The sequence below is a fragment of the Eriocheir sinensis genome, chromosome 21, assembly GCF_024679095.1.
Source record: "Eriocheir sinensis breed Jianghai 21 chromosome 21, ASM2467909v1, whole genome shotgun sequence".
NCBI classification, from domain to species: domain Eukaryota; kingdom Metazoa; phylum Arthropoda; class Malacostraca; order Decapoda; family Varunidae; genus Eriocheir; species Eriocheir sinensis.
Window position 1 is genome coordinate 1,825,576 of NC_066529.1, and position 17,186 is coordinate 1,842,761.

General features: G+C 45.3%; 3 protein-coding genes across 14 annotated transcripts in view; 1 reads left to right on the forward strand and 2 right to left on the reverse strand.

Moving 5' to 3' along the window:
• Nucleotides 1–6,052, reverse strand: part of LOC127001500 (aquaporin-11-like) — a 24,111-nt gene extending 18,059 nt beyond the window's left edge. Inside the window, exon 1 of one of the 2 annotated variants that reach the window (XM_050866082.1) lies at nucleotides 5,943–6,052. Coding sequence is in view for 1 of the 2 variants with exons in the window: in XM_050866081.1 (XP_050722038.1) it covers nucleotides 3,077–3,100 (24 nt within the window). In the remaining variant the exon portion in view is untranslated. Of the gene's footprint in view, nucleotides 1–3,076; nucleotides 3,277–5,942 lie in introns of those variants that run through there. The other variant, XM_050866081.1, reaches the window with a different exon arrangement.
• The window catches only part of LOC127001501 (aquaporin-11-like), a 25,023-nt gene extending 11,606 nt beyond the window's left edge, over nucleotides 1–13,417 (forward strand). For 2 of the 5 annotated variants that reach the window (XM_050866085.1, XM_050866088.1), the window contains 5 exons: nucleotides 7,535–7,711; nucleotides 10,720–10,891; nucleotides 11,234–11,426; nucleotides 11,816–12,024; nucleotides 12,292–13,417. In XM_050866085.1, coding sequence (XP_050722042.1) covers nucleotides 10,726–10,891; nucleotides 11,234–11,426; nucleotides 11,816–12,024; nucleotides 12,292–12,497 — 774 coding nt within the window. In that variant the 5' untranslated portion in view covers nucleotides 7,535–7,711; nucleotides 10,720–10,725 and the 3' untranslated portion in view covers nucleotides 12,498–13,417. Of the gene's footprint in view, nucleotides 1–3,683; nucleotides 3,844–7,534; nucleotides 7,712–8,659; nucleotides 8,783–8,937; nucleotides 9,432–10,719; nucleotides 10,892–11,233; nucleotides 11,427–11,815; nucleotides 12,025–12,291 lie in introns of those variants that run through there. The other 3 variants (XM_050866086.1, XM_050866089.1, XM_050866084.1) reach the window with 3 other exon arrangements.
• LOC127001498 (WW domain-containing adapter protein with coiled-coil homolog) overlaps nucleotides 13,409–17,186 on the reverse strand; it is a 19,600-nt gene continuing 15,822 nt past the window's right edge. For all 7 annotated transcript variants that reach the window (XM_050866071.1, XM_050866075.1, XM_050866074.1 and 4 more), the window contains one exon: nucleotides 13,409–16,990. In XM_050866071.1, coding sequence (XP_050722028.1) covers nucleotides 16,915–16,990 — 76 coding nt within the window. In that variant the 3' untranslated portion in view covers nucleotides 13,409–16,914. The remainder of the gene's footprint in view (nucleotides 16,991–17,186) is intronic.

Below are 17,186 nucleotides of genomic sequence, written 5' to 3' on the forward strand. Positions count from 1 at the left end.
ACCACACAGATCGGGGCGTGGGGGGGGGGAAGAGAGAGAGAGAGAGAGAGAGAGAGAGAGACGCACGGATACAAGAAGCTGAAATATAAGCTGCTGGCACTGCACAGCTTCTAAGAGTGCCGGAAGATCAAAGTCTCTCTCTCTCTCTCTCTCTCTCTCTCTCTCTCTCTCTCTCTCTCTCTCTCTCTCTCTCTCCTTTTCCTACTCCTACTCCTACTCCTACTACTACTACTATACTGCTACTACTATTACTACTACTACTAATAATAATAATAATAATAATAATAATAATAGTGATAACGATAATAATAATAACAATGCTCGTTTCACACACAGCAACAAGCACAAAGCAATGCAAGTGTTTGTTTGCACTCTAAACATTAACATACTCGACCATTCTCCACACTCTTGCGACACACTATTGTTTTGACCCTCTTCCTTCACTCTGTTCCTCTCTCTCTCTCTTTCTCTTACCATGCATGCTAATCTACCGCCTTTTGCATCAGTTCTCCTTTTTAAGACACGCGTTTTGATCCTATTTATAGAGATTCGGTTCTTCTCCCTCTTAGTTTATACGTGACTTGATTCTGCTTGGTTCTCTCCCTTTCACCCCAGCCACACATGCTATCCGATTCTCTTCCCCATCTCTTTTAATTTCCGTCTTGCCACACATTACTCGACCCTCTTTCCTATACTGAGTTCTTCCTATGACACAGTAATAGATCTTCCAATGCTCGGCTCTTCCCCTTCTTACGAAATACACTACCCGAACCTCTTTCCGTACTCGGTTTTTCTTGATCTTTCGACAAACTTAATACCCAGTTTAATCCCTCATTTTACAACTAACAGCGTACCATTCTAGATGGGCGAACGTAGCCTCCACCCCTGACGGTCCCCCCGAGCAAGGAAATTTAATTGATGAGGCTCCAAAATTAACATGTGCGCTTGTCGTATATTTCTTGAAGAACTTAACGGTCTAATACCATGATCCGATCCCATTCTTCTCTCGGTCAAACGCGATAGAATTTAAAGTGAAGAATAATGAATAGACGGAAGGATGTGCAGATCGATATTAAGTAACGAGCTCTAGGCATCGTTTACAATATTCAGTGAGAAGATTTACGGTTACGTACTAAAAGGAAGGCGTAGTTTTTTCCCTTAATTCGTGGGGGGGGACCGGGGGGGTGGGGGGTCTCTAAAGGTCAGGCGTATAGCTGGTCACGATCTATTGGTGCTGTCAAATATTTAGTGACAAAGGAAGGCCTATAGCTTACGCATACTCCGGAAGGTTACGTCAGCAGCGCCCGTGACCGTCAGGAGATTCAGGAGCATCAGAGGGCCACTGTTGCCCTACATAAAGCATCCTTCACACAGGCACACACAACGTCCCATGCACACCGCCTCTCGCCCCCCGTTCTTACAGCGTCCGAAGTCTCTCATCCGCCGGCCAGCTTCCACCCTACACCGCCGGACAGACAGGCAGTAGTAGCAGAGGGAAAGGGAGTGCGTGAATAGGAAGTAAGAAATAGAAAGGGAGCGATAGTATGTCCTAACACCCGTAAACACTTCATCAGATACCACCTCAACCCCGACAAACTTTTCTTCGATTCCTGTCCAATTTACTTAGTGCGCGAGTCCCATCCGTAGCATCTGTACACACATAGATAACTCCTACCGTACGCATGCCTTAACTTTTGTTGTTCTGTTTGGGATTGTTGTGATGAGAGTATTTTCGTAAGATACTTATAGGTCAATTTTTACTTATGCATTCTCCTCCTCCTCCTCCTCCACCTCCACATTACATAGTACGTGTTGTTAGTTCGTGTGCAAAGTGATTTTTTTTCCTTCCCTTAGTTTATTTATGAAAATTATAAAAAGAGAATAACAGAGGTATCACTGATAAAGCCTTTTTCTACTTCATTTCACGAACACATTTAATAATTGGTTATAGTCAGTGCAATTTCGAGTCGGCCTTGACACTGAAAAAGATACATGGAAAAAGTAGCTCATGGAACGTGTCCTGTATCACGTGTACCACAATGCCCAGGGGACCCACGGCGACACACGTGAAGGCCAGGTGTTGGGGAGGGGAGGGAGAAGGGTAAGGAGGGGAAGGACCAGGCATGAGAAAGTATCGAAAAAAGTTAAAGATTACGCAACTGCTAACCGGAATTGGAGCCCCACATACCAGTCCTGACCAGCGTTCACGTTCTGACGCCCCCCCCCCCCCCTCCACCGCAACACACTTCTTCCACAGCATCTATCTACTATTCTTTGTGTCGTAGAGTAGTATGACAGTTACGTAATTGCTACCTGCGACTAATACTACGCATACCGAACAGGCGCTGACCTCCTCCTCCCTCTCCTCCCCTCCCTCCGACCCCCGCAACGCACTCCTTCCACGGCATCTATCATCTGTACTTCGGGTCACAGGATTAGTTAGTAGATTAGTACTACCCAAATAGTACCTATACCAAACAGGCGCTGACCTCCTCCTCCTCCTCCTACCTCTCCTCCCCTCCCTCCGACCCCAGCAGTGCACTCCTTCACGGCATTCATCTCCTATTTTTTGTGCTTCAGAATAGGACAGTTACGTAATTGTTACCTGGGACTAATACTATGCATACCGAACAGGGACACACGCTTCCACTGTTATCGGAGCCACATAAGTGCTTCAGTCTTGCCCAAGAATCACGTTTAATTAATGTTTCTAGCATCGTTCAGCTCCACTAGTCACTTAACTAAGTACTCCTACTATTGGTTGTCCCACAAAAGTTTGAGTGTTACCCAGAGTCACTTTTTAGAGTCTTGGGACCCAGATTTTCAGTCACTTGGATAAAGGTTACATAATTAATACCTGGGCCTGGAACACCCCCTCCAACACACACACACACCACCACCACCAAACCGGCACGCACGTTCACCCCCCGCCCCATGCCTCGCACCGCTACCACGTCGTCTCTGCACTCATCCTCGGTTCGCACAAGTGTTTGGGTGTTCCTTAGAGTCATGTATAAGTGTTCCCAGCAGCGTCCAACTCCGGTAATCACAGCAGCAGTGTAGGACTCGTACTCACCGGGTCCATACTCGCCGCCTCCATGTTGACCCGTCGCTGTCTTGGTATCACTGACGTTCTTATCGCTTCAGTAATAAAATCCTCTGTATCACGGATTAAAGCACTCCATATTTAAAAGTACACCATTGCGTCTTTCCTCGCACCGCCACCCCCTGTAGCGGCTAGACGCCCACCGCAACTTGCGGGTTGCGGGTTGAGAACTCTCCGTCCTGCCTACGGACCGCCGATACGTCACTGGACCGAGAAAGTTTCCATTTGTCATTTATTCTGACAATTTCGCTGCACAGAATCACTCTAACGAGAAGCTTTGATTGTAACCATCGAAAGTAATTAGTTTTGTCTGATTCTTGTTACTGAAACGCCTTGAGTGACCCGAATGATGCTTCCGTGTGAGTAAAATATGACACTTTGTGGCGGCTTAGTAACCTGAGTCGCCAATGGTGTTCATTCCATGTTTTTGTCCCATGATGTATCGTATTGCAAACTTTTGAGGAAATAACCGTGATTTTGTTCCTTCAGTGAGATAATATTACACCTAACAGATAATATCCGGCCATCAGTTTGTTTTCTTGTTTGCAAATGTTAGAATGCGATTTAGCGTTAAGCTTAAGCTGGCGTCAGAGGGTCCATCGGGAGGCAGTGAAGGGCACTGGCACATTGCAGTGGTGGGAGAAGCAGCGTTGTAACACTTCTCAGAAAAGACAAGTTTACAAGTTAAACATCGTTCTGAGCCTCTCGAAACAGTTTCAGGGAAAGGCCAACTAAAAGTAAGTCTCTTCAGCAATCAGAACGTCTTGTTTGACTGGATATATGGCATTGGAGGCAACGATGGGTCCTAGCCAGCCCCACCTACTATTATGGAGATGAAGCTCAGTGAGTCTCGGCAGATTTGCTCTACCTTGATGATGGGAGCCACCTGTAAGGCGATCAGAAGCTCAACACTTCAACGCTCAGCTTTGCGACTTGTGTCATGTCGCGTGTGATATGTGCCGCCGCGAGGGAGCTTAGAGGCTCAGGCTGTGCAGGTCGGGAGGATAATTGCCTTGACCGTTGTGCAAATCATGACGGTGATGAGTGCGCCGGACTCTTCATCCCCATAGTTCACGGGCACGTCATTGGCACAGGGTGTTGTGCAAACTTTGGCAATTTATTCATAGCCCCTCAACCCTAACCACCTGGAGGAGGACACGTCAGTTATCACTGAAGTACTGCAAAAATGTATTAGTGCGGCACAGCCTGTTGTCTCCCGCCCCGACTTTGTCTGGCAGGGCTCCGTGACGTGTGTTCGAGGCTGTCTTATTAACCTGAGGCGAATGTAATAGAACACAGGTTTGGCGAAAATTAAATATATTAATCAATTATTAAAACATTAAGATGTAACAGTGTGTGTGTGTGTGTGTGTGTGTGTGTGTGTGTGTGTGTGTGTGTGTGTGTGTGTGTGTGTGTGTGTGTGTACGTACTCTTTATTTACTTATTGTTCAATTATATATTTTCATTTATTTATTCTGTCAGCATTGTTTGCCTCAGTAATATCCGTGTCATGTTTGCCACAACGCCAAATGGCATTCCTTCGCAGTAAGTTTCCAATCAATGTGTGAGATGCAGAAAACTATGGACAAGAGTTACTTTCCTCTTTTCTTCATACAGCGAACACTTGAGTGTCTGCTCGGCGCTTTAAATAGCGGGAGACGGAGAGTTAAAATTACCTGCCAAGCTACCTGGGTACCCGCCTGGCCCCTCTTGCACACACACACACACACGTGATGGCTCGGGAAAGACGGGCAAGGAAGGGGTTACATAACGTCTACCGTCCTGCATCCAGTCAGTTTTGTTATGATACTCTCACGGCCGCGGGAATCAAGAGCGACTCATTCTGCGATCAGTCTATGACTCTATACACTTAAGGCGAGGCAGCGTTGGCGTGGCGATGATGTATGACTGCCACCACGTTAAAAAATTATTCCTCAAGGTCGCTGTGTCATTACGTTCCAATTTTATGTCATTAACCACTTGCATGCGATTAATCTGAAGTTCATGGCTTTTTTTTATATTTTAAATAACTTTTATGTATAGGTGAAGCGTTATTTTCATCGCTGTCGAAAATGAGTGACATTTTTTTCTATAATTATTAAATTGTAAATCCTTCTGTTATATGTTTTTTTTTTCTTTCTTTCTTGACAACCATCATCATCATCATCATCATTACCATAATTATTCCACTGTAGGACAAATTTAAGACCTTCCCCAACGTTCTCCACCTCTTGTGTAGTGTTATTATATTTCATCCTGCTCCAGCAAAGACGTTTTTCTGTAATATCACCTCTCCATCGTTTGCCCCATACCTCCCAGCTGCCGGGACATGAAAGCCGAACAGTGAAAAAAAAGAAAAACGAACACCACAAGTAACAACACCGCTAGCGAGGCGCGGACAGACGTCACCGCCACACATCCCTCGTTCCATGCGGGGCGGCGGTGGTCTGGGCCGCCACGCCGAGGCTAACGGGCTCAACAGGAACACAAAGGGGAGAGAACTATAATTGGAACTGCAGGCACAAAAGGGCGGCTAGAGAGCTTAGGGCCGAGGGAAGCGGTGTGGCGGGTCAGCTACAAACACAGCCAGCAGGAGGGACACGATGACCTCCGTTAGCAGTGGCAGGTAAAGGGTTCCTCGACTAGACCACGATATACTATCCATTTACTTCACACATAAATAACTTAATATCTGGATACACACAGCTTTAGTTCATCAATAGGCTTCAAAAAGGGGGTAAGTGTAACACATCAAATTGGGTTACAGTAGGGAAAGTTTCACGGGCACTGGGTTAGGCTGGGTCAAGCTGAGATACGGAATGTCTCCCACACTCACGGCGGCCTACAGTACACTCCCCGGAAACTTCTAACACTCCTCCCGACCCAAGGCTCACTGAGGAAATGAACCCCAAGCCCAGGAGATGCCGCGGTGCCAGCTGAGAGCCTGCCAGTGCCCAAGGCCAAGGTGCCAGACGCCACTAGTACCCGTAAGGTGCCAAAATTTCAAAGCGGCAAAAAGATGTCAGGCGATGCAATGTTGAGGTTTGGAGGGGACAGGCATGTTAGGCGTGGCTGTCATGCGTGGCACCTGTTTGTGTGTGTGTGTGTGTGTGTGTGTGTGTGTGTATGGGTGGGTAGGTGGGTGTGCCTTTAGATGGAGATAGATAGACGAATATATGAATATACAAAAAGACAGAAATATAGATAAATAAATTCGTAGTCCCTTATTCACGCCACGAAAGGATTAGACAAAACTTGGAGAAAATACGCCACTGAAAACAGACAAAGGAATATATTCAGATGAAGAAAAGTCAAACTAGTTATCTCTACATGAGACCTTGAACGAGAAGGAAACTTTATCAAAACTGAGACGTTTATATTACCACCGCTACTTTGGGCAGTAGGGCTATGAAACGACCCGCCTTGTTGACGAACGATATAACGTGGACCTCATACCTGTCAACAATAACATTTATCTTCAAGATCACACACGTGAAACTCAAACGCTCGTGTCTCTCAGTACCACAACGGACAACTAAGTACGGCACTTGACATCTAACCGATGACTAATAGTTCACCAACTTCCAATGTTGTATGACAGCAACAACAGTAATGTGTATTCAGATAAACCGGCAAAGGTATTATTGTACCATGTGTTCGGGGTCTACTGAAACGTCTCTGTCGTTGTTCCTCGTGTTCCTCTTTCGGAGCAGAGTCCACGGAGGACAGGCAGGCGTCCCTACACTATGAAGGCACGACTTAGCCCCCCTTGTCCCATGTTCACAGCTCCAGCCTCGCTGACGACACCCATGTGCGAGTAATCAAACATTACGTCTTCTCCCAGCTCGGGGGACGCGGGTGCCACACATCCCACCCCGCTACTCCTATCATCCAACTTCACTGCCTCCATATCTACTCCTCATCCTATTCATTCTCTTCCTCATACTTTCCTTTCCTACCTTTCACCATCATTTGTTCCGTCTTCTGGCGTAACAGGCTGAAGCCTCAACTCAATTCACCAGCATCTCACGTTACCAGTAACTTAACAGGCCTCGAAATACCTAAGAAAGCTCCCACGAACATCCGTTAAGTTATCGCACTCGAAAAAAGAAAAAAAATCGCTCAAAAACGAAGTCGGCGCTCTCTTTCTTCATCTAAAGACAGGGTGTAATTATAAAAGAAGACAGATGTCCACTAAGGCATAGATTCACCATCCCCACACGTTACTGAGCGGTTATGAACTTCGCTACTTCCAATATATGCAACAGATAAGGCACTTTAATATATGTGTGATTTGTATCTCTCTCTCTCTCTCTCTCTCTCTCTCTCTCTCTCTCTCTCTCTCTCTCTCTCTCTCTCTCTCTCTCTCTCTCTCTCTCTCTCTCTCTCTCTCACGCATAATAACCCGAGTCTGTTTTTCCCCACCAGAATGACCCGCTGATAGGCCTCCACGCACCCCCCCTCCTCCCCCTCCTGCCCGCCGCCAGGGATGCTGTCGAGGCTGTGGTTGGCGGCGTGCTGGTGCTGGGGCGGCGCGGGAAGCGAGCCGTGGTGATGAGCAGGGGAATGTGGCAATGAGAAGAGAGAAGGAAAGCTAAAGATATCGTAAGTATAGAAGAAAAAAAAAAAAAAAAACAGTATTGATTCCTTTTTCATTGTTTGTTTGTTGTCTTCGTCTGTCTGTCTGTCTGTACGTATGTCTGTGTATGTTTCTGTCTGTCGTCTATCGTCTCTCTCTCTCTCTCTCTCTCTCTCTCTCTCTCTCTCTCTCTCTCACTCTCTCTCTCTCTCTCTCACACACACACACACACACACACAGCCAGAGAGAGAGAGAGAGAGAGAGATTGACGGATAGCTAATCATGTAGTGTGTGCAATACAGCTGCTCTCTCCATACAATTAATATATATTTTCAGAGAGAGAGAGAGAGAGAGAGAGAGAGAGAGAGAGAGAGAGAGAGAGAGAGAGAGAGAGAGACCTTGATAACACTGGCAGCGAACAGGGTAAGAAAGTAATGCGAGGGGGGGGTGAAAAAACTTATTAAAAGAAGACGAGGGCAGGTGCGGGGTTGGAGGGGGCAGGTGAGGGGAGGGGCGAGAGGGGCAAGTAGACCATAGACACTAGGGAAGAGGGATGTGGGGAGGGGGAGATGATTCAGGAGGGGAGAAGAGTTAAAAAAGCAAAAGAAGAAAAAAAAAAAAAGATTATAGATGCCGAGGAAGGGGACTAAAGGGGGACTCAAGGAGGGAGGAACAGCTAGGGAGGGAGGTGAGGAGGAGAGGTAAGATGGAGGGAGTCATGAGGTGAGGACAGTCAGGAGAGGAGGTGTGGAGGAGAGGTTACATATAGTGGGAAAGGGGGGCTGCCAGGTGAGGGGGGGGGGTCAGTGGGGGCTAAGGACAGCTAGGGGGGATGATAACCAAGCGGAGTCTTCAGTTACCTGGGAAATGCGAGCAGAATATCACGTGAGTTTAACCATCGCGCAGCATCGTTTAGTGTCCCTGCGGGTTTCTGCGGCCGATAATATTGTTGATAATGTGAGATAACAAAGCGGAAATGGGAGGGCTGGGGAGAGTGGGAATGCGAGCAGACCATTACCTGAGAGTATAACGAACGTGCAGCATCATTCAGTGTTTCTGCGGGTTTCTGCGGCCGATAACATTGTTGACAGCATAAGGTAACCAAGCGGAGATGTTATTCTGGTCCAAAGCGGTGCGGTAATAGATTAGATACGTGAGACAAGACTCACTACTATGCTATTAGTGTGTGTGTGATTAGAATCGTACTCGCTGGGTCACTCCTGCTCTTGCTCTCCCTGCCAGATGTTGCGTTGGTAGATCAGTGTGAAGTCGCCTTTGCGGAATGGACAGCAGATTTAACCCTCTGGATAACTCCGAATGTGTAACAGAGTCGGAAACATAGAAACATTATATAGTTGTAATTCTTTTGCCTTTACTCTGTGCTGTGTGATAAAGAAAGACATTAAATCAATCGGCATTACAGCAATATGGACTCGGTGGAAATACTCTGAATGCGTAACAGAGCCGAAACTTTAACACGTTTTAAGTTTGTCTTCTTAAGTGTACATTCTTGTGCTGCGGGAGGAATGCGGTAAGGCCATGCTATATGTGAAGGAAAGGGGGAGAAAGGTGTGAAATTAAGCAACTGGAGAGAGGGGTGAAGCGGAGTGAATGGTTTTAGCGGAGTGAGGTGACGTGGATGTGGTAGAGATAATTATGTTCCCATCAGCTGACAGAAATATGGAGTTTCCAGGCGACAGTGCCTTCAGAAACACACTGCCTTCCAAAACCACTACTGACCGAGAGGTAAACTTAGGCAAACTTAAACACATCATTTTTTTCCCACTTAACAAACGCCTTTATTTATTTTATTTTTTACCGTGTACCGTCATCTTTAAACAAATACACCAACTTTTTTTTCGCCCATTAAACGCCTTACTTCTTTTCCATATACCCTAACGAATACCCCAAATTTCCCTTTTAGTAACACCATACTACATCAACAAACGCCTTTGGTTATATTTTTTTTACCACGTGCCGTAATCTTGAAACAAATACACCAACTTTTTCTCACTCATTAAACGCCTTATATACTTCTTTTCCAAATACCGTAACGAACTCAAAATTATCTCTTCAAACATCCTAGTATTTCGATGCACCATATTATACACAGTGCTTTTTTTTTTTTCACTTCATACTGTCTACTCCTACTCTCACACTTTCCCTGCGCCCTTTTATTAGGCTACACCTTTTCTTCCTGCACCCTCCCACATCGGCTACCTGGACACTTTTTGCCCTTTCCACAGACCCCTCGTTTCCCTCCGTCTTGATCCGTGCCTAACTCTCAACACGCTTTTTGGCTATCACTGCCTTCATCATGACTCTCTTAACTATCCAAAGGTCCGTCACAATATGAAATTTGTTTGGGTGGTGACCGAGCTTCCCTACAGCGGTGCCACATCACCCCGAATAGTTACATCTCTCTCTCTCTCTCTCTCTCTCTCTCTCTCTCTCTCTCTCTCTCTCTCTCTCTCTCTCATATGTCAGCTATTTACTCTCTGAAACTGTGTACCAAAAGGCTAGATTTGACTATGCTATGGCCAGGTGACCTCCCAATCAAACTTCATAGCCGAGTCTGACTTCAACAATCTATCATCAACTTTCCTCATTATCACAGGAGTACATGGCCCCTACTCATCCTCTCTAACCTTTTTATCATAAAGAGTCAAGTACCACCCTCACCCATCCTCACGACAGTCTCTTTCACGTAGTTACTCTTCATATAGCCTACCCTCGCCTCCTATCCCCACACAATACTTTTTTTCCTCCCATCTTCTGTCATCCGTATAACAGCCTCACACATCACCACAACACTGCACATGTAAGAGTTTTCCGTATCGACACTCTTCCTCCCTTATTTCGACCGACACCCTCTTCCATAATCACCATTTCTTCAGAATAAGTTGGTTTTGGGGTTGACTGAGATTTTTAAAACGCAGTAAACTCTTTCCCTACTATTACTCTCTTCCGTCCTTCACTCCTCTGCCTTCATCCACTCTAACAACACTGTCATGCACACTCACCTCTCCCTCAGGACGTCATGTCGATCGTGGAGTCGTCCCTCACCATCGCGACGCAGCTATGGATGTCTCACGTGGTGCGCGGCTTCCTCAGCGGGAGGGTCGGGAACGAGCTGCTCAGGTGCTGCCTCCTCGAGATGGTGGCCGCCGCCGAGATGTGTGGAGTCTCCTTTGAACTGTCCTTCGGTGAGAGAGGAAAGGACACTGAGGCTGAGGGGATTGAGGAGACTTTGCTACTTTTCAGGACCTTATATAATATACAATTTAAGTTAAGAATATAATGTGTTTAGCTCCCATTCAATTAAATTTCATCGTTACTAGAACTAACGTCCATTTTTCATAACGCGGGGGTTTGAAGAAACTTTACTGTCTTTAAAGAACCATCAAGTCAAACATTCTCTGGCACTACTACAAAATAAACAATTTCTTACTGAAGGGTGTTGAATGAATAAAACTTTGCTACAGCCTTATGATTGACAACAGATTACCTCGCAGTGCTACGAAATCTATGAGCCTTTCTTACCACAGTCAACGCACACTTCGGCATCTGGGCGTGGAGCTTCTGCGTGTTCCTGCTCATCATGTGGCGGGAGCGGAGTTGGGCCGGCACAAGCGCCTGCCCCTACACCCTCCTGGAGCAGTACGTGGAGGGCGGGACGCGGCCCTTCCACGTCTTTCTCAAAATACTTTGCCAACTCTCCGGAGCTATGGTCTCCTGTAGGTGAGTGGAGATGCCTGCAGTAAGTAGCTAGTCAGTAGTGTTGTGGTTTATTCAACTGAGCCCCATTAAAATTCGCGCTGGGTAATATCACGTTGGGGCGGCCATCACACACGCGTATCAGTAATTAAGAGAAAAGATAGATAGTTGAAGTTGAAAGGTACTGACGGTAAGATCACGAAAATAGTTTTGACATCCCACAAACTGCAATAATGAAGATAGTAGGTAGTGATAGTAGATAATAGTGATAGTTAATAGTAGATAGGGATAGTAGATGGCGATAATAGATAGTGATAGTAGATAGTAGTAGATAGGAGTGATAGTAGATATTGATAGTAGATAATGTTGTCATCAATACCTGAGTGGTGGTGGCGGTGCCGTGGGTGTTGCAGGTGGGTGAGGCGGCTGTGGATGGCGGAGGCGAAGGCGACTCACGTGGCGGAGTGTTCGGCTGACCTGCAGGTGCCTGTGGTGCTTGGCTTCCTGATCGAGGCGCTGCTGACCTGCGCCTGCCGCCTCTGCTCCAGAACTCTCGGGGAACTCCAGCCAAAGTTTGCGTCCGCCATTGACTCATTCTTTACCACCGCCATGGTGATCCTCGGTGAGTGTTGTGCTGGGTTGAAGGATCTGTGTGTGTGTGTGTGTGTGTGTGTGTTACTGGTAGGTTGTTACTGGGGGATGGAGCACCAAGGAGCCTTTTCGGGGGTCACCGTGAGGTTTGTGTTCTCTGAGCCCGTGTAATAAACATGTAGGTGTGGTAATTATTATAAATGTAGACGGCGTACACGGGGTGGTGTATTGGTGTCAAGACGAAACACTCACAGGGATGGCTAACTCACTCAGATGGTTGTTACTGTTGTCGTTGCAGCCTTCAACTACTCCGGTGGCTACTTCAACCCCGTGCTGGCGACGGGCCTCAAGTGGAGCTGCCGCGGCCACACCCACGCCGAGCACATCGTGGTGTACTGGGCCGGCTCTATCCTGGGCGCCATGCTGTCCCTGCGGGTGTGGACTACGCCTTCCCTTAAGAACGCCATCCTCGCGCCCTTCAAGCCCAAGACAAAGTACCAGTGAGGCTGCTCGACGTGCAGGCGCAGCAGACCACGGAGTGTGAACAAAGGTCACAGGGATGCACATCCTTTTGAAAACCAGACTGTAATTCAATGTTGCTGAAGCTAACTAACTTCATGTGCAGAATCCCAGGGGAACAATAAGAAGGCCGTGGCAGTTACACCCCCCTACACTAAAGGGAATGACTCACACTAAGGCGTAATTCTTTACACTTTAGTTACTGGTCTTCTCTAGTCGAAGGGTTTGGGTAGGTGCTTGAATGACGTAACGTAAACAAAGCGAAATTTGTTGCCAGCTGATCTGCCACCTTTCAAATACTGTGCTTTTCTCTTCAGAGTTCTTCTATAGCAGGTAAGACAATGGTTGGTTATAATTTTCGTGGCCCCTTTATAGTTGGCTGCAATGCTTTATTCTCAACTATACAAGACAGCTATGAGCAATGAGCCACCAGTCAAGAAACACCGCACGGCAGGCAGCAGCTACAAGAGGCACGGCTCAAATCATCTCTGTTCACCACCTGCTGCCGTGCTGGAAGAGAATGCTGCTTACAGTACAACCAAGGAGAAAACCAACGACCCTCGGCTTTTTAACACGACTTACTGCTTTTGGTGACAACAGTGCAATATATTTTATAACCTCCAGATATTTTAAGAAATCTGAGTGCCTTGCCTATGTAAACACATTATTTTTGTGAAATTATGATAAGTACATAGTTTTTCTTTGTCCAGGTACTAACTGGGCAACCAATTAGCATTAGGTGTTGACTAACATATACAGAGCAAGAGATATCACTCACATCCCTTGGGGAAACATCATTCAGTTCGCCACTAATCGCCTCACAAGATCATTATTACCACGAGTCATTATCACCTTATAAATATGTATATCCATATAAAGGTAAAAAGAAAGCTACGTGGAGCTCAGCTTTATTTATTTAACCTTTCTGAGAAGGAATGATATTTACAAAAAATTAGGCTAATTGGCCTAAAGCAAGTGTTGAAAAAGGGGAGACCAACACAAAGTGAATCTGTGTCCTGCAACCTTCAGTCTGGCATGGCTGAGGCTGGCAGGCGAATGGAGCTCCTCGCCACACCCGTCCGCCATCCTGCCACCACACCTCTCAATGCTGAGGCTTCTCTCGTGTTTCACACTGGCAATGATGATGAGCCTTAACAATCAAGAGCTTCACACACACACACCCAGTGACACATTGTACTCCATAATTCAACCAAAGATGGGAAGTTAATTTTTCTTTATTTCTATATATAAATGAGCTAGTTTGATGTACAAAAAATAGGTGATAATGTACTGTATATGGAAATAAAAATTATTAGAAATGACAAGTGAACACAAAGAGGCAACATGGGTGACACAGTTCAACAGGGCCACGGATGCTTGCACACAACTGTACATGTTATTATAGGAAGGTCAGCTCCCCTTTTATACAAAGCCTACGAATGCTGCGTACATCATGTTAGCACACATTATGTACAAGCATGCAAATACATTCTCCATGCCTCTCCCGACTGTCCATACAAATAATCCGTAGCCTCGTTAACTTGCCCCAACCTGCCTAGGGTGGTGAAGACCTAGAAATAGCCAACAAATATGGAACGTCAGAGGATATCATTGACCAATATCTGGATCATGAACCTTAGTAAACAGACTGACATGCTATTATAATGAATAGGAATTTACAAGAAAGATTAATCATATGTACTAAGCAACATTTGTTACAATCTGCAAAACAAATATAATAACCAGGTAAAAGTTTAACAAGTGAGGTACGAATGTTTGTGATTTAATAAGTGGTGAATTTCTCAGCTGAGTAACGAAGCATCAATGGTGTGAGCACAATGGAGAATCACAGGAACTTTGCATGACAACAGAGATCAATACTGAACAGAGCGGGGTAAAAAATAAACATATCCCAATTCCTCTTCTTTTTTACTTGTTGAGTTTATAAGAAAACATATATGATGACAAGAAATGGTACACAGGGCATCATAGTTCAAAGGCATACTTGACACAGAGAAACTAAGGAAGCAACACCAAGGTTTAAACACAGAATATAATCATGTCAGAGAGAAGGATGTAGAAAATGGAATGCAAAGATATTAGTGTCACATTACTGAAGAGATGCTCGAGCTGCTGCTTTTGCCAACCACTAACCAATATAAGGATCACAAAAAAGACATTTTTGTGACAAACACAAAACATACTTTCAAATCAAACTTGGCTGCCAGTGTAACAAAATGGTTTTCCATTTCACTGCTTTCTAGGGTCTGGGGGTAATTGAATTATATATAATTGTCAACTAAATACTTCCAGACTGGCACCAAGTACAAGTTATAACATACTGGTCACCACACAGCAATGCCACATTCTGTGAGCCTCAGATGCACTTCCTAATGCACGTGAACCAAGCAGACCATTCTCAGCTGGGCACCAAGACAACCTAACACTTCAGGGGGTAAAGGAGGGGGGAGGGGGGGTACTAGGTGCTCGCTACACACACTGTGCTGCCAGGGTAACAAATACTTCTCTCATCCACAAACAGTCGCTGGTCCCGTGGGCATGGACCATCCTGTGAGTGGTGGCAGAGCAGTGATACAAGAACCAAACTCTATTGTTACATTTCTGGACTAGATTCATGTCAAAACATGTACAAGACATACAAAACTTTTGCCCTCAGCTGCTCAAATCACAGTGCTCAATGAACAGCCAATTACCAAAATACTTTAGCACCATTGTAACTCTGGAACCTACTGATTGTGGCTGGGAAATCTGAATAGGTTTTCTCTATTGCCAACTTACATGGCACATTGCCAGGACTTAAGCAAGTTACTGCAAGTTCCTTCCCCTCTTTCCAGCCTGTCATCAGCTACATCATAAATGCTGTTAAATTTAATGAACATCAACAATATTTGTTGAGCCTGAGGATAAAATCTCTTGGAGAACTTTGGCAGCAGAAGCAGCACATCAAACTATTAAAATAACTTCAAGAAGAGTAATTAAATAAAATTATATTTATGAATGGTTGCAAGAATGTCTTAGTGCATTAAAAGATGCAGATTCCTGTGAAAGCAAGCAATCAAAATCCCTGATATGAAACTAATGACTGAACTTGGCCTTACTGACAACTGCTCACTGCTTGAGACAAGGGTCCCACTTAAGTAATGTTGAGAATGCAAGAGACAAAAAATTTAGACAGGAAACATGTCAATTGAAGGAAAAAGAAAATTTTTGAGAGCTGTTGCTTTCCATTTCAAAGATGGCCTCCACGCCCATTACAAGACCACAACCTTTCAACTAAATGCTTGTTAATCTGTTTCACTAATATGTAACGTTTCAACATATTACTTCAGGAGGAGAAGTATCAACAACTGGTTAAGAATATGACAAACTTTTCACAGCCCAGTTGGAACTATAATGACTGAGACATTGGCCAGCAAAGGAAATATTACTACTAAAAGAACATGTCACCATCCCTGTTCTTCAGACACTGCCTCATATCCAACCCTGGGGACCAAATGACAGTCACCAAGAACACAATATCACATTCACAGGACTTACACTTGAATATTCAACTGATCAAGGAAAGCTTGTTTAAAAAAATCTACTCTCTCCCATAACTACAGATAGTAAATAGGCATTGTGTGTACCACTACTACTGAACTGGAAACATCACACATAACTCTTCCAACTTATTCCCAATGCAAAGAAATACAGTTGGTGGTACTGGACTGTGATCTCCTAACAGTAGTGACAAGCTGGTAGGAACAGTGGTTCACAAGGGAGTGTTTTGAAATGTGTAAAGCAATAAATACAACAATTTCTCAACCCTATTCAGCTAGAGAGCCGCAGCAAGACAGCCCAGCCAGCAGAGAGGAAAGTGTGTGTGATGAAGGGAAGAAGACAGTAGGTACTCAGGGGGGTGTGCCTCAGGCCCCAGGGAGTGTGATACAGTGCCAGCCTCTGGTATATCCAGTTTTACATTGTGACATGGCAGAGCTGTTCAGTCAAGGCTCAGCCTTTTGGAGGTGTCTAGTTGTGTTATTCATCACAGAGAAACACAGATGACATTGGAGATCTTGGTGGAGGGTACCTGGGATGGTCTGGGCCACACACAGGAAGGGAGGTGATGGGAGGAGGGGGGATCCTGTGATGGCCACGGTTGCCCAGGCCTGTGGCAGTGCACAGTGTGCACCAGATGTTGGGTGGCAGTAGGCAGGCAAGTGCCTGCATCACCGGGACCCACAGTCTGTTATTTTGCCACACTGTTACACCCTACACTTTGGAATTCACCAATGTTCACACACCTAGAACATGATTAAGAAAATATAACACTTTATAAATATTCCCAGGCATGTCTACTCTAAGACAACTGACCCAGGCAGCTATCACAGGCAGGCCAACACTATGTGTCACTCATGAAGGAATTCTGTGCCTTCATTTCTTCCAGTTCTCTCTTCTGAGCACGTAGAAAAAGTATCCTGAAAGAAAGCATGACCACATAAGAAAACTGTCCTGTGTTCACTACCATTAATAATTGCACACCTCCCCTATAATCTAGAGGATTCAATCCCAAGTAAATGTAAAATTACCAGATAAAAGAATGGACTACAAGAAGAAGAATGAATGTTTAACCGAGTGTCGACCACGTCTTCGTATTCCAAAATTAAATCACTT